The sequence below is a fragment of the Notamacropus eugenii genome, chromosome 5 (genome assembly GCF_028372415.1).
Source record: "Notamacropus eugenii isolate mMacEug1 chromosome 5, mMacEug1.pri_v2, whole genome shotgun sequence".
Taxonomy (NCBI): domain Eukaryota; kingdom Metazoa; phylum Chordata; class Mammalia; order Diprotodontia; family Macropodidae; genus Notamacropus; species Notamacropus eugenii.
This window is the reverse complement of record NC_092876.1, coordinates 334,946,210-334,963,710: the sequence shown is the minus strand read 5'-3', so window position 1 is coordinate 334,963,710 and position 17,501 is coordinate 334,946,210. Positions and strand designations below refer to the sequence as shown.

Genomic DNA, 17,501 nt, shown 5'->3' with positions numbered 1-17,501 from the left:
GAGGAAATTGAGATCCGGAGCAGTGATGTGATATGGCTTGTCCATGGTTACCCATGTGAGAAAGTCAGAATTTGAACTCAGGTCCTCTCATTCCCCAACCATTTCTTCTCCCCACCCTTCCTATCCAACCCCCCACCCCCAGCCCCCCATGTTGCCAGTAAATATGAAAATCAGAATTTGAACTGTGGTCCTGGAACTCAAGAGCCAGAGTTGTTTCTGTTATGTACCACCTTTCTTAGCTTTAGTTCTTTAGTCTTTAAGATGTGAATGATAATACTTCCTGGGTGGTTGTTAGGATCAGGTGAGCTAATGTATGCAAGGTGCTTTGTAAAAAAATGAAAAGAAAAAAGGGGAAGGCCACTGAAACATTTTTAAAAATGCACAGAGGTGCAGAAGGAAGCACAGATAGGCAAGGCAATTTTGAAAGTAATGGGTCAAATTTATCATATATTTTTAAAAGCAAGTTTTATGGAAGAGAAATTCATGGTTTCTTCTACAGTCCTCTTTCTGTAGTTCTACTTGGGGTATGGAAATGTTCAAGGGTTTTTGGTGTTTGTTAAGTTCAAATTTTAAAATAAGAAACTCCCCAATATCCTTTGTAAATGTAAAGCACAAGACAAATGTCGGTGATTATTTTTACTATTGTGTTGGATCCATAAGGCATTGGAAGGGAGGATCGCGAAGTCATGCTGGGTGCTGAGATCTGTACCTAACGGGCAGGAACGCTGGCCATGCTGGCTCCCAGGTCACTGAGTCACCGGGACTCAAAGTAACCTGGAGTCTAGTGACTATATCTGGAGTCAACCCCATAGTGCACTTTGCATCATTAACAAATCTTGTGCATACGGTCCCCTCCATCACACCATAAGGGAGAGGAAGGGGCTGCACATGCTAAATGCCAAGTTTAGAAACCCTTTATTCCACTTTCTTACTATTTTAATTAATCACCTGGTGGGGGGATATTGGTATGGTTTCTTTATTGTCTTAATATCATTTATCATATCCTAATATTATATATCATCTAGTATAATACAAACTCCTTGAGGGTCATTTTGTATCCCCATCACCAAACCTGGTACTTTGTTGGTGTTTCTTTAATACTTGTTGAACATCCTCTAGCTATTAATTTGGTTTTCCAGCAATTTTAGGCCAAAATTAATGGCTAGATACATTTACCTCCAGACTCTTCCTCCTTTCACCCTTGCTCTCCCAGGTACCTATCTTGTCTTCATGTCACATCTGGCCAACTGCTTCCCTAGGATGACAGGAGAGGTTTAGGGTGACTGAGTAACCACAGCCTGCCTCCATTTCTTCAGGAGGTGGTAGGGTGAGTGGAGATCTCTCAGAATGAAGGGAGGGAAGGAGGGAAAAAGAGAGAGCCAGTAGATTCTGACCAACAGAAAAATGCAAACCTGGGGAGTGCCTTAAGATTTCCCCTTGCCACATCCTGAAACCCAAGGGTCTCATAGGGCTCCAGAATAAAAAGGACTATCAGAAAAGCAGGGCAGCCTGGATCTCTCCTAGGCTTTATGTCCTCTTGTGTAGTCAGCTGGCTCCCTAGTGAGACAGAAAATGTCTCAGAAGAGCCTTGACCTCTTGGTAGATATTTTAGAAAAAGGATGGCCCAGAGCTGGACTGAATCTCCCTGGGATGCTACAGATTAGGGGCTTCCTTCTCTTCCCAACCCCTCCAGGATGACCCTCATCCTGGACCCCACCCTCTAGTTCTGGCCAATGTCAGACCTATTCTGAGCCTGTGGGCTGAGGGAGTGGGGTGGCTTTGCTTAAAATGTTCATGGGGGAATGGACAGAGTTCCAGATTTGGAACCAGATCTGAGTGTGAATCCTACCTCAGGCCCTTTAGTAAGTACCTTAACTTCTTAAGTCACTTAACCTCTATCAGCTTGTCTTCTTGTCTGTAAAATGGGGATAATGATAGCCCTTAGCTTACAGGGTTGTTGTGAAGGTCAAATGAGAATATTCATATGTCTGTATATGTATGTATATATGTATATGTATATGTATATGTATACATATATATAACTTTGAAAATCTTAAAGCACTGTATAAACGTTAGCTACTATTATGTTAGCTCTCAGATAGTCTGTCAGTTATCATTTTCTGTTCTTAGCTCTGATGGACTTTCTGTAGACAAGAAAAAGGAAGGGAGGTGAAGCTAACTGGCATATCCATGGTTATGGAAGATAACAGAAACCCAAAGCTGGAGAACCCTTCAGAGGAAATCTAGCTCAACTCCCAAGCCTGAAGCTTGAATTCCTTCATTGTTGCCTGATTGGGAAAGCAGCAATACTTTAAACACACAATCTCTTGGCTTCTTATTAGCCAAAAATTTCCCCTTCCTCTTACCGCGTCCTTCTCCCTCCACCAACTAGAGTTATTATCACAAAGAATAATTTGAATATATTTCCTTTAGGCTACCCCTGTCTACCTCTACAACGTGGTGCTGATGAGGGCAATGGTGAAAGGATGGCTATTTTTCCTTTCCAGTGAGGAGGAAGGGATATGTCAGCTTCCATACAATTAAAAACTCAACCATTCTTTCGTGTCTAGGTTTCATAGGAATATTAGACAAGAGACACTGTATTGAGAATTAAGACAGTTTATTGTTTGATTGACCAACATGCTAAGTCTTCAGTTTTTTTTTACACAGTTTTATGGAAAGTCAATATGGCCACTTGTACCTCCTGAGCCAGTAAGAGACGGACATGCCACCATCAGAGCTTCCAACGGCCAGCCAAGTTACAGGGGAGGATTGGGAGGAAGGAAATGAGGGAAGGGGGCAAGAGGATAGTGAAGGAAGAAGATGACTCAAAGCTCCTCAGTTCCCATATCAAGATGTAGACTAATGTCCATGTTATGGAAACTATGACTTGATACTGATGTAAAACTACCAAGATGGTGCCCTGGCTCCCTCTCCTGAGGCTGACTTATTGAGTTATGCTCAACCACATTAATTAGCTTAAAGTGGGTTCAGTCAGGTGAATTTGTACAATAAGACCCAAGATGGTTGGAATCTAGAAGTATCTTACTAAAAACAAATTTATCTAAATCTTAAACATCCACAAACTTCAGGCTGCTTTTCATTCTGACATCATTAAGACATTTAGGTCATTGGCCAATGCTGAGGGTCCTCTAATCTGTTTATCCACCTTCAGGGATATCAGAATGGTCATGGAAAGCCTCCCTGCTTTGGAGTCCAAATCTCTCTTGTATTATCTCCCTACTTACACAGATGTTAGGTAGTATCTGATTCCTACTTATCAAGTTGGATGAAGAAATGACTATAAGACTTTATTTTCATCTATTACCCCAAGCACAAAGGCTCTAAAATTTGTGTTCTGTATATAATACACATATAGACACATCATCTGTATATAAATCTGGAGCCCCAGTTCTACACATATAAACGGGCACTGGATAAAGAATGCCATGTCCTGGCTTCTGAGACCAGAACAAATTCTGACATATGACTTTGGGTAGGTCACTTTATTCTTCTGTCAGTTTTCCTGTTTGTGAAATAGGGAGAATTACAATCCCTATCTCCTCTTACCTTGTAGGAATGTATCAAGAATAATTAAGAGACAGGAAAATGTTGTTATTCTTTGGGGGAAAGGTGATCTAGAAATCCAAGACCTTGGGGCTATCACTTAGCCATCCTTCTGATAATATTCTTCCCCTATTTTCCTAGTCTACTTTTCAATGTTTCAGTCAATCCTTTAAGGTGATATTACCCCCTTCTTTTTTGCCTGCTTCTCATCTCATAGGATAAGACATGAAAAGATCTGATTGTGATGTAATAAAACCTTCCAATAGTTGAAGTTTCATTACTTTATGACATGCCTTTGAGTATTTAGAAGCCAAGTGTCTTTAATTCCAGGCCAGTGTAGATAAACTACAAGGAGAATATCATTCAAAGACTTCAGAGTTCTGAGTTCTTTTCTTCTTGGGGTCTGATTTCTCTTTCTAGTTCTCATATATATCCCAGAACAATGGAATCTCAGAGTAGGAAGGGACCTTAGAGATCACCACACATCCTACCTGAAGCTTGAATCCCCTCTTTATTTTCTAATACATAATGAATACATCAGAGTGAGGAGAGATATGTTAGCCTAAGCATATATCTGGCCCTATGCCTTAGGGTAGCGCCATGGCAAGAACTTCTGCTTATGTTCATTAAAGAATCTTGTGACATGATGGAGGGAACAGAGTGGCTGGCTTGGGGGTGAAAATGATGGTGGTGAAGCCATTCAAAGAAAAGATTATAAGCTTACTGGATACCCGAGGTGGTCAGGTGCTCCCCAGTTGGAGTACATGACGACAGTTCTGATGTTTGGATTACTGACTTACTTTCTGATGCTATTACCCTTGACAGGCTTCCCCAACTATGCTCTCTTGTATGTTCCATTAGACCATTTTGGTTGTGGTTCAGTCCCCCAAAACACTTCTTTAAATGTTGCAATCCTGGAACTATTATGATCCTGATTCCACCTTAGCTATCCTGGAACCCAAATATTGAGGGCCAGCTGAAGACCCTGTCCAAATTGGAACCTCTCTTCTCAGTCCTTATGAGGGGAAATCACTAACTCGATTGAGGTCATCTCTGTAAAGGTATCAACTTTGCCCTTCTCTATCCTATTTGGATTTAGCATTTGTAAACCATTCTTTCTCGGGATATTGAGGGGGTTTCTCCTGAGGCTTTCTTCTAGGGAACAGATCCACTTTCTTCTTGGACCAAGTATGGTCCAGATCCCGAGATAAAGTCAAGAGATCACTGAGGTAGAGTTAAACCCCAGGGTGTTCTCAATCAAGGTTCCACTCTGGTTCTCCAAGCAAGAGCATGGTGATGCTACCTGGTTAGGATGGGAGAAAAAGGAGAAATGCACTTTTGTGAAGGAGGTTTGATTGCTGGAACAACAGTCCATGAGAAAGGAATTATGGAAGAAGGGAGGTGTAGAAAAAGGAAAAGGTCATGGAATGGAAATCAATAAGACAGGACGAAATAAAGGCCCTAACCTTTAAAAGGAGCATTCAAATGGGAGGGGCAGGTTTGAGTAAGGGAGAGAAGGAGAGGAGAGGGGAGAGCAGGGAAGGGCACAGGAAAGAGAAAGGGAATTGCTGTGTACACACCTGGAAAACCATGGCTGGCTGCAGGCAACACTAAGACAAGCTATATCTTCCACTGTGCACCAAGCATAGTTCCTCTATGGCTACTGATGGAAACAGGTTACTGTTCCCCTGATTTTGTGCACGTGTGAAGGGAAATGTCTTTCTCGGCTTGTTTTACAGGAATGTCACAAGAGAAAAAATGCTACTCTATGATGCAAAAAGAATCCATACATTCATTCATTGAACACACAGTGGAGATCACTGCAAATCTGTCCAGGACAGAGGTCACAAGTACTTCACTGCAAATAAAAGACCATACATTGTAACCCAGGGACATGAACGCCTTTAAGGTATCATGAGGTAACTAAGCGATCTTCCACCAAGCACCACGGTAAAGTGTGCGGCATGCGTATGCATGGAGCCACATCCACACATGTGCATCCACACACACATATGTACATATGATATATATATGTATATATAATGTGGAGATATTCTCATGTGCTATGTTTTTCCTCTAGTTGAACACATCGATGCATTAGTTTATTGATGGCAAGACAATTCACAAGTTATCTGACAAATATTAATTACCTCTTATTTTGACAGTTGCAGCACTTTTCATTTTCCAAGACTGTCATCACAAAGCAAATTCCAACTTGATAACAGTAGGAGAAACAAAAATATACATTGTGTGTGCACGCATGCACACGTGCATGTACGTGTGTGTGGCATATACACAATCTAGCTATGTATATATACTTATGTACACACATATATAAAAATTAAGCATGTGACACATCTGATTTTGGTGAGCACATTGATCTTTGTCCTTTGGGGAGAGAAACTCTTTTGGAAATTCTGTTTCCCCTCATGCTCACCTAAAGATAAGTTTCACTTCAAAGATCAGCCCCTATGCACCAGTACCTAATGCTGAAATGATGGGCAGGCGGACCTCTCAGGACAAATAAAAGAGGGTATTACAGAGTTCTCCTCTACTTGATAACTGTTGGGTGCCATTTTGGATTGGTTTCTGAGAAGTTCATTCCAGATGTGTTTTTATTCAGACTGTCTCCCTCTTGTGGAGGGATTCTTAAAGAAATCCAATTAGCCTGTCTAAAGGGCTGCCATGATTTTTTTCCCCTCATTTTCCCATCTCCCAGTGAAAACGCATCAGTAGCCTGAAGGTATTCTAAGTCAGGACCATGTTGGGGTGGGGGGATGTTACAGTTTCTGGTGTTGTATACAGCCAGATTTCTTTAAGGCTGAGTTTTCGTTTCTCCTTGGTCTTGGTTTCATGGGCCCATCCATATTTATTAGCATGGTTGGCCCATGGGGAAATGTTACTTAGTTTATAAAAGTCATTTCCAAAGGTGTTAAAATGGTCTTGGGGACTGAGACTTTCTCAGGAGTGAATCAAAAATGGCAAACACAGCTCTCCTTGAAAGGTGTGGATGTCACCAGCACCACTCCCCTACGCAGGCCATCAGAGGTCCCTGCAGCTCAACCATACCATAAAGTGACAACAGTGTAACCTTGATATTCATGACAGAGTGTGCGTATAGCTCATGTTTATACTACACAAGTGGAATGAAAAAACATCAAGAAATAATGTTTTTGTAGAACAGTACCCAACAATAGTAGCAACTAAAGGTCTAAAAACATTTATTCCTATAGTAGTTCTGCAGATACCATGCCCTCCCCACCCCCACCCCAAAATCATGTATGGAATAATACTGTATGATACACAATAGTGAGCTTGGGACACACTTCATCCCACTGATCTTGAGTTCACCAATCATCCCGAACTCACAGAGAAAGCAGGTGTTGTACACTGCTCAACATCAAACATTTTCTTTTCTTTCTGCACATCCCTTATAATGGATCCAAATATACATGTATATCAGTTTGGCAGGTAGGTCAGGAAAATGTTCAGGCCCATGGATATTTTCACCAGCCTGTAAAATTTACATTGGTCCTACCCACATTTGCTAATATAATTGCTTCCTCCCACTGTCCACTTACGCTTTAAATCTAACCATGTCCCATTTAGCAAAATATTCTCCAGACTCCCCCCTAAGGTTTTCAGGGGGATGGAATGGAGAAGTAATAGAAAGTTGATTTCGATCCCTTTAGGCCTGCTGCCAGATTTCCCATGGACCATCAAAGTAGCTTTTCTTTGAGGCTCAGGGCTTAGAGCCCAGACCCATTTCAACAGCTGATATACATGTATGTAGATATATATGGCCACAGAAGAGGAGTAAAGACATAATTACAGCTGTACTTGGCAGCATGCTTTTTTAGAGTCAGTGTTTGGTTTTAACCACTTGGAGTCTGTAGTAGGGGGACATGTTCTGGGTCAGATTGCCCGGGGTCAGAGCTTAATCAAGTTGCCTGGTTTTATTTATTTATAATGGACAGGATGGGGTAGGGGCAGTGAGAGATCAAGGAGTATGAGAAGGAGGTGTTGGGGGCAGGGAGAGGAAGGTCAAGTGATGGAAGAAGGACAGAATGTGGAAGGGGGGAAAATCTTCTCTATAAGTTTACAAATATACAAAAACAAAAGGCCCAACCTCTTTCAAATAAAAATGACTACATTTTCATCTGGCAAAAAGTTGTATACACATGATTTAAATTTTTTTAATTTTAACAGTTTTTGGCAATCTTAATAAAGTACAATATATTACAACCAAACCAAAAAATAGTTGTTTAAGTAACAGCTGTTAAGAGTGACATGAGCCCCAACACCCACCCTCCCTCACCCATCCCATCCCACCCACAAGAGACAGAGAGAAAAAAAAAATCCTCCCATCTTGATAAACTTTTTTTTCTTTTAGGAAGCTAACCAATAGGAAGCAACACAACAAGCGGGTAGTGTCAAATGAAGCTGACCAATCCAGGGCTCTGTATTAGCAGGAGCATCCGCCTTCACTAGCTGGGGGTTCTTGTGGTTTGTCCAACTTGATGTCAATCACTATGGATGATTCCATGCTAAGGAAGAATGTATCTCACCAAAAAGAAATCCAGTTAATTTGCTGGGCATCTTGGGAGTAACAGTCCATTCCCATTTTCCCCAGAGGCTGTTTCTAATCATTCATTGCTTTGCAAATATTTTTCTTTGGAAATACACTTACCTTCTTTGCTAATAGACTAGTAGACAATTAGAGAAATTACAAATTTATACATGAAAGAAGGGTCATATCACACAAGTATAGAATTTAAGGAATAGAAGGCACCTCAGCACTCACCTAACCCAACCTGTATAAGAAAGGCATCCTCGATATATATATATATATATATATATATATATATATATATATATATATATATATATATATATATATATAATATAACCAACTGACAAGTCTTCTAAGGAAACCCAACTCCATTGAAACAAATAGCAAAGTACAAGCATGTGGCGAGAAGTCATGTCCACGAGTCTATACTGAGCACACCCTCTCTGCCAAAGCTTTATTCACTCTCATAGTTGTGGAATCTCATTTCCACGTATCCAACTGCCTGGTGGACATCTCCACCTGGATGTCTTTTGGCCTCTCAAACTCAATATATCCGAAAAGAACTGATTCTTTCCGCTCTCTGAAATCCCTTAAATTGTAAGATTGACTTCAGACTTGACTTCAATGTAAATACTGAATCACTTGGTCCCTTAACCACTCTGGTCCATTATTTAAACAGCCTTCTCAGCTCCTAAGTTTCATTCAACCTTAGCCACACCCGGGGATGGCCATACCTAGATATCTCTGCCATCCAGAACTGTGCTGTCTCCAACATCTTGAATTCTGAAATTCCTCTTTGTCATTAGAATTTCCTTTCCTTTCTTTTCTCCCCCAGTCTCACACGTCCTAAACTCATCCTCTGCGTCTGCTCCCCCCCTCTCTATTCTCCCCATCCATCACACAAAATACAATTTTGCTTTCCACAGTTCACTCTAAGTTCAACTCTAGTTTTTTTCAACTAGTTTTCAACTAGTGGTAGTTTTTACCACTACTGGTATTTTACCTTCTTGGCCAATCAGGAGTGTGCTGGTAAATGTTTAATAATGATGTTTAACAAAAAAGAAAAATGTGTTGGACATACTTTTAAATTTTATCTGAATTATTAATATTTTATTTATTATTTTAAGTCCAGACAATCCATAATACAATAAATTAAGCCCTAATCTGTAGCATTCAAAAATTTCTGGTGTTTGAATGCTCGTGCTAAAAATTTAACAATTGACTTTAAGACTGGCTCAGATCAGTCTTCAACCTTGGTTTCATTGCTATCTGCTTTCTTCACTCCTACTCTCATATTACTATACAACACTAAAGGAAGTTTGTAATTGGGCCAAGAGGATTCATTACATATTCATTTTATTCTCATTTCAATGAACCCTCACTGCCACAGAGCAATCTTCTTACTCTGCTCTGATTATATATTTCGATCACACTCCCCAAAATGGTTGTTTCAAACATTCTCTCTTCTCATGCCTCCTATGTCTTCCTCATCTCGCTCTGCCTTAACAGATGGCCTCACTTTTCAATTTACTGGAAAAAAATGAGGTCATTTATCTTGAGTTCCCTCATTTCAAACACTCCATACCTCAAAATCCCTTATATATCTTCAGCTATCCTTAACTCCCTTTTCCAGTCTCTGAGGAAGAGATGGGCTCTTTTCCTTGCCCTTTTTTCCTTTCTCTAACCTTTCTTCATGTGTCTTTGATCCCAATCCTCTCCTATATTCTCTGAGAGTTTGGTCAGCTTCCCTTCCTTTTCAAGCTCTCCTTTTCCAATCGTTGTGTACATAAACAAGCTCTCATCACCCTATTCTTAAAAACCTTTACTTGACCCCATCATTCCCTCTAATCAGTATTCTTTTTTCCATATTATTGCCAAGCTCACAGAAAGACATGTCTGTCCTTGCTGCCTCCACTTCCACACCACCCACTCACTTCTCAACTATTTATAAACACACTTCTGACCTCACCTCAACTGAAACTGCTTCATTCAAGATTGCCAAGTTTAAACACCAAGTCCATTGGTCTTTTCTGAGACCTCAAACCTCCTTGACCTCTCTTTAGCTTTTAATTTGCTTTTTTTTAGGCAATCAGGGTTAAGCGATTTGCCCAGGATCACATAGCTGCTAAGTGTCTGAGGATGGATTTGAACACAGGTCCTCCTGACTACAGGCCTAGTGCTCTATGCACTGTGTCACCCAGCTGCCCCTCATATTTCTACTTCCCTTGACTTCTGAGACTCTGCTTTCTCTTTTCTTTCTTCTTCTGTTTACCTGACTTAGCATTTTCAGTATCCCAGATCACCATCTGTCTCCCACTCACCAAGCCTGACTGTCCTTCAAGGCTCTGATCTTAGTTCTTTTTATGTCTCTCTATATTCATCCATCCATCTATCCATCCATCCATCCATCCATCCATCCATCCATCCATCCATCCAATCTATATAGCACCACCATCTCTATCTTCTTCAATATCCTATCTTTATATGTCTTTCTATATCTATCATCATGATCCCTGTCATCTCTATCATCATCACATCTATCATTTCTGCCTATATTTCTATAATATCTATATATCATCACCATTTCTATCTTCACCATCATCTCTATATCTGTCTATATCTATCATCACGATCTCTATCATCTCTATTTAACATTACATCTATCTTTCTACCTACTGCACTCTCTCTCTCTCTTCATTTTATCCTTCTAGCAAAAATGTAAGTCCCTTGAAGGCAAGGTCTGTCCTGTTCTTTTTGGTTTTCACATCCCCAGCATACTACAGACTCAATGAATATTTGTTGAATTGAATTCAATATCAAGCCTGGTTGCTCAGTCATGGGACCACAATACCTGTTTATTTTGTTGATCAGAGGAGTGAAGGATGAGCACAAGACTCTGAAAGACCCTCCCCCAGTTCAATGCTTCTAATACAGCACTTCTCACAATGATCCTCCACAGCTCATGTCTTCTCCATATGTAAGAATAAAGATGGGGATAGCACTTACATAGTGCTTTAGGGTTTTCAAAACTACCCAATACACTTTCCATAACTGTATTCTATGAAAACGTTCAAAACTTACAACCTTGTCTGGTTTCTGAAAATATCTCACAGCCTGAAGGAAAAATTTTGCAGGGAGCAGCGGGGGACTAGGGGAATGGCAAAGGTGGTTTGCCAGATTCTGTGGTGGGCATTCAGTGTTAGGCCAAAGTCCAGTATACCTTTGGCATCTCCCAAGCTGCTTTGTTTGTATTCTAGCACAACTTGGAGATCACTAGAGCTAGGAAGGACAGGGGCTGTTTGGTTGAAAGGGTTGATCTGGGGAGGACACCTGATTTCATTTTTGGTGGGGATGGAGATAATGGAGTGGCAATAACCAGAAATTGAATGAGACTGAATCATGAACCTTATTAATTTGCTGAACTCAAGGAATATTAATTTTTTTTACTTTGTTATGAGTATAATCAAAGCCTTAAAAAAATCACTGGTTGGAATCATTTGAACTTGAACTAATATATTCTCTGAGACTTCTGTATTGAATCATTACAAAACTGGAACAAAGTATTCTGCAAATTGAACCCAAACTGAACTGATATTGATTTGACTTGAGTCTCTGTTAATAATTCCAAGAGCCTGGAGGCTGTTATAATACTTAGGTGGCAGAATGTCCTGCCATCTTTACTTCTCTCTTTCTTCTTCCTCCCTATTTCCTACTGGGTAATGAAGGGGACTTCTAATGGGAGCAGGAAATCAGGAATCATTTGGGAGGCTTCCACCCAATCCCACATTCCACCCATTCACAACGTTACTTCTTTAATAGGAACAAAAGAGTAACTAACCATCTAGGTTAGGCACTCAATACAATGGAATAAATAATTCAGGGATTTTTTTTTTAATGTCTCAGGGACTGAGTTGAATGATATGGCCAACATACAGAGAAGTCTGAGGTTTGTCATGGGAAATAGGTGCAGATAGCCCCACTAAATGATAATGATTTTAACTACTCTTTCCCAGCCCTCTGTGGGTTGTTATTGTTGTTAATTGTGTCCAACTCTTCATGAACCCATTTGGGGTTTTCTTGGCAAAGATACTAGAGTGGTTTGCCATTTCTTCATTTTACAGATGAGAAAACTGAGGCAGAGTGGAGTGACTTGCCCACCTTCATGAAGCTACTAAGCGTCTGAGACCAGATTTGAACTCGGGAAGATGAGTTTTCCTGACTCCAGGCCCCACGCTCTATCCACTGCACCTCAAAGCTTCCCTACCCTCTTTGTTTTAGGGTACCGTGAAAAGAGCATTGTAGTCAGATGACCTATATTCAAAATGTTTCTCAGCCACTTCCTACTTGTGTGACCTTGGGCAAGTAATTTCACATGTTGGGGCTTTATTTTTCTCATTTCTAAAAGCAGGGGATTGGTTCTCTAAGGAAACTCAGTTCTAAAGTATGATTCTATGACCCTCCTACCATCCTCCTCATCTATCAGTACCTGTTGAAGCAAAGGGCGCTATTATTAGTTTACAAGTTTGTTAGGAGTATAAAATCTCTGACCTAGGGGCAGGACGATTTAGGGCATTGACTTTGAACTCAAACAGACATGAAGGCCTTTGACTTAGAAAGTCACACACTGACGTCTGTGCGCTATTATATTAATATTTAATTTGTTAAATACTCTCCAATTCCATTTTTATCTGATTCTGGGAGTGCTGCAGGCCTCATTTTGCCCATTGGTATCTGATAACTGGTGTAGTGGATGGGGTCCTGTCTCTGGAGGTAGGAAGACCTCAGTTCCAAACCTGCCTCAGATATGTAATACCTGTAGGACCCTAGGGAAGTCACTAAACCTCCCAAAGCCTTAGTTTTTCCTTCTGTAAAATAAGGGGCTTACATTCACAGTGGTTTTTAACATTCCTTCCATCTCCTGTGATGATGTTTGGAACTGAATGCCGAGCTCCGGCTGTATTTAACATTCCCTGTCACTTTTCTTATCAGGTCCTCATTTCTGGCATGCAGAGGGAACATCCCAGTCTTTTCTCATTTTGGTAACACAGCCTTCATCTCAGCCCCCTTGTTTTTGTCTCTTATTTTTGCTTTCTGTGTCTTTTTTTGATATTATCTTGTAAACCTTAAACAGCTGTTCACTATCCCACCCTCTAATTATACTTCTTTCCCCTCATCATTCCCTCTTCTGTGCCCACTTAGCTATCAGAGAATCTGAGAATCCCTACATCAGAAGGGATCACCTGAGGGTCATTTAGGCTGGTGGTTCTGCCTCCATGCAGATTTATTATCAATTCTAGCCTGTGCCTAATCTGCGATGAAGCAGATGTTACTTCTCTCCTTCATATCCCAAAGGGAGGGAGGCCATGTGATTCAGTGGAAAGAGTTGGAATGAAGAACTAAGTTCACATTTTGCTTCAGAAACTCACAAGGTGGGTGATCCAGGCAAGTCTTTTAACCTCCCCACTTTCTGCTTCACTTTCCTTATTCATAAAGCAAGGGAAATAACATCACTTACTTCACTGGGTTATGGTGAGGGTTGAATAAGCGTTTTGAAAACCCTGAAGTGCTACAGAAATATTAGTTATTATTAATATTATTATTACTACTACCACTACCATTACTACTACTACTATTACTCCACTGCTCTTGGATCTCAAAGTTCTCACCATCTAGAAGTTCTATATTATAGAATCAAAGACTTTTAGGGGTGGAAGGGACTCGGGGGCTACCTATTTGAGTCCATACTCTAAAAAGAGACCCTCTGTCCCCTTATTACATATCCGAGAAACAATCACCCATGTTCTGTTTGAAGGCCTCCAATGGGGTCAGGCCCTCTACCTCCAGAGGCAGCCTATTAGATTTTTAGACAACTGTGGTAAGAAGATTATTTTTTGACAAGAAGCTTAAATTGGTCTCTTGAAAATGACCATTCCTTGATCCCAGTTCTCTTCGCTCTAGAGCCAAGGGGAACAAGTCTAATTCTTGTTCTTTAAATATTTTCAGAGAGCTATCATGTCCCTAGGAGCTGTGGTGGGAGAGTGGGGGAGGAAAACCATAAAAAGTTTTCCAGTCAACACATTCTCAGTTCCTTCAACTAATCCTTACATGACGTTGTCTCAAAGCCCTTCACTGCCCTCCAGTTGATATTGAACCCAACTTTCTCCTGTCACCATCTTAAGCCTCTCCCATCTTTGTCTAATGGATAGTCTTTCCCTCCTTACTCATTTCCTCCCAATTTATGTTGGGGCAGCTAGGTGGTGCAGTGGATAGAACACCAGTGCAGGAGTCAGGAGGAGCTGAGTTCAAATCTCACCACAGACACTTGACACTCACTAGCTGTGTGACCTTTGGCAAGTCACCTACCCCACTTGCCTCATCCTGGGTCATCTCCAGTCATTCTGACAAATATCTGGTCACTAGATTCCGATGGCTCTGGAGGAGAAGTATGTGACCTGCACAGCCCTCACTCACTCAAAAAAACAAAGTCAAGTGCAAGTCATGTCATTATTTCTCTGATGGTCTTCTTTGGGAATGAAGGATGAACACACACGCATAGCTGACATGTACTGTACTTCACATGCACAATCTGACTGGAGCCTAATAACCCTGTTAGTATTATTATGCCCATTTTACAGATGAAGGAAACTGAAGCTCTGAGAGACTGCTCAAGTCATAGAGCTACAAAGTGTCCAAAGTAGGATTCGAACCTAGATTTTCCTGACTCCAGGTCCTGCTCTCTATACACTATTGTTGTCCAGTCGTGTCTGACTCTTTATGGCCCCATTTAGGGTTTTCTTGGTGAAGATACTGGAGTGGTTTGACATTTTCTTTTCTAACTCATTTTACAGAAGAGGAAACTGAGGCAAACAGGGTGAAGTGGCTTGTTCAGCATCATATAGCTAGTAAGTGTCTGAGGCTGGATTTGAACTCAGGTCTTCCTGACTCCAGACTTGGCATTCTATCCATAGCTGTCACCTAGCTGCCCCTATTTGTAAGCATGAAACAGTGAAAAGAGTACTGAACTATCCCCAGCAGGCTTGGGTTCTAATCCCAGATCTCTTACTAACCAGCTGTGTGACACTGATCAAATCACTTTTCCTCCCTCTGGGTCTCAGTTTCCTTACCTATAAAGTGAGGGGAGCAGATTAGATGATCTCTAAGTCCCTTTCTGGTCTAAAAATCTATGATTTCAAACAACTTCTTTTCTTTAAAAAATTTTTTTAAAGACCACTTATTTTCTAAGACTTCCATCTTTGTTGTTTTTTCTGAGTTTCTCCTTAGGTTTCTATGGCCCTGGAATCATGGATTAAAGACTCACCAGTGCCAAGAATCATGGGAATATTCCCTTTCATGGATAACTTTGGAACTATAAAATGCTACATAAATATGAAAGAATATGGATGTAAAATCCCCACAAGCTGGCACCTTTGAAAAGATATTGCTCATAACTGGTGCGCATGGATAACGGACAGAGAAAAGGGGTTTATCCATTTGATTACATGTGATGTCTCTGAAGGTAAATGATTGAATCAGGATTTGAATCCACATCTTATCAGCTCTGAGTCCAGCACTCTATCCATTTTCCTATGATGCAATCTTGAGCACTAGACCTGGAATACCTGAGTTCAAATCCAGCCTATGCTACTTACTAGCTATAGGACCACTGAAAACTCATTTAACCTTAGTTTCCTTAACCATAAAATGGTAAGATAATAACAGCCTTAGCTCCCAGGGTTGTTGTGTTGTGAGATAACACTTATGACGCACTTTGGTTGTTCCCCTTCCCTATACTAGGCTGGCTATATCTTTAAACTACTTACGAAAATGAAAGCAGATAGGGTTAAGTGACTGCTAGCTGGCTCAGTCCAGCACCGTATTCATTTTCCTATAATGCTATCTAAATTTTCTATCTCCTCCAGATTATTCTGGATGCAGAAAGCCCTCAATAAATATTAGCTGAATTGAACAAGTTAAACCTGGACCGTTGTCTTTCTTGCCCATCCCTAGTTCTGGCTCTAGGTGTATGGTCCTAGAGTGCTAGATGTCCCTAGATGCCATGGGTATCATTATTTACAAATGTAGTTCCATCTGTGACTGTAGATCTATTGAATTCTTCTGTCCAGAAAGATTAGGCCTTCACATGTGGAGAGCAAACATTTGACAATGTGCTTTCCCTCCCATTTCTGGCATCCCTTCCCCCTCCCAATTTCCTTCTACCTGTATGAAGAACACTCTTGCGTCCAGCTCACTTAAGGAATTGCTGGAAGCGCTTGGCATTCTCAAGTCCAATGAGAGTCATGATGGTTAGGTTCAATTTTAAAAGACAGTGGTTCCTTTTCAAGAAATCTATTTTAATTAGAAGGAAACCATTAGCTGGCTTTGGGGGAAAATGCCACATCAGCATTTCCATGTTTCCCCTCTATTCTGTAATGGTTGGCAGAACCCACAAGTGGAACTGATTCAATGGTTGGCAGAGCCCTGGGCCTCTTAAGAGATTGAGACCCAAAGAAGGGGTACTAGTGCTGTTATGTTAGAGACTCAGGAACGACTTTCTGGATTTGATGATTCTAAGGAAATGGAAGAGGGACCCAGTTGCTTAATTGGACCAGTCCAAAGGCTATTTTGTTGTCTTCTTTGGCCAAGATTGCACTTAAGCCTTTCGAAAGAATTCTACCCTTTAAAAAAGCACTTTTGAGGATGATTTTTGTCTTTTTCGATAGCACATGTTAAGATTTCCAATCTAAGGTCCATTTCTAGCTCAGCTAGTTACTTCTTATTTCTGGCTCAGCTAGTTTACTACATGTCCTTGGGCAATTTACAGACAGCCAGGTTAGTGGATTGAGCGCTCCATTTGGAGAAGGGATGGGCCTGAATCTTCCCTTCTATATTCACTGGCTGTGTGACCTTATGAAAGTAAATAAGCCTCTCTGGGCCTTGGTTTCCTCATCTGTAAATGGGGTTAATAGTAGCACAAATCTCTTAGGGTGGTTGGGAAGTTCCAGTGATATAATGTACATAAAATACTTTACCAACCTTGAAGGGCTTTTCATGTCAGCTATAACTAGGGAATTCTTCCAGCCTTACTTTGCTCACATATCATGATGAGGAGGCTGGATAAGATGTCCACTAAGGTCCCTCCCAGCTCTAAATCCTATGATCCGTGGTGTGAGGGCTTCCTCCATGGAGGCTAATCATGACTCTTCCATGCCTTGTCATTTTATTAGCTACTAGGGTAAAAAAGAAAATAATACATCACCTCATGGCCAACACTCTGGCCTCTCCAAATTTAACTAGGATGGTCCTAATATGGCAGACACGCAGTCCACTGGTGAACTCAAACTTAAAGTCTTTTCAGTTTGGG

At 40.8% G+C, this 17,501-nt stretch overlaps 1 protein-coding gene across 3 annotated transcripts in view; it reads right to left on the bottom strand.

The window, feature by feature from the left end:
- Positions 1 to 7,699: 7,699 nt before the first annotated feature.
- Positions 7,700 to 17,501, bottom strand: part of RAB6B (RAB6B, member RAS oncogene family) — a 168,896-nt gene continuing 159,094 nt past the window's right edge. For all 3 annotated transcript variants that reach the window (XM_072613613.1, XM_072613615.1, XM_072613614.1), the window contains one exon: positions 7,700 to 8,097. In XM_072613613.1, coding sequence (XP_072469714.1) covers positions 8,033 to 8,097 — 65 coding nt within the window. In that variant the 3' untranslated portion in view covers positions 7,700 to 8,032. The remainder of the gene's footprint in view (positions 8,098 to 17,501) is intronic.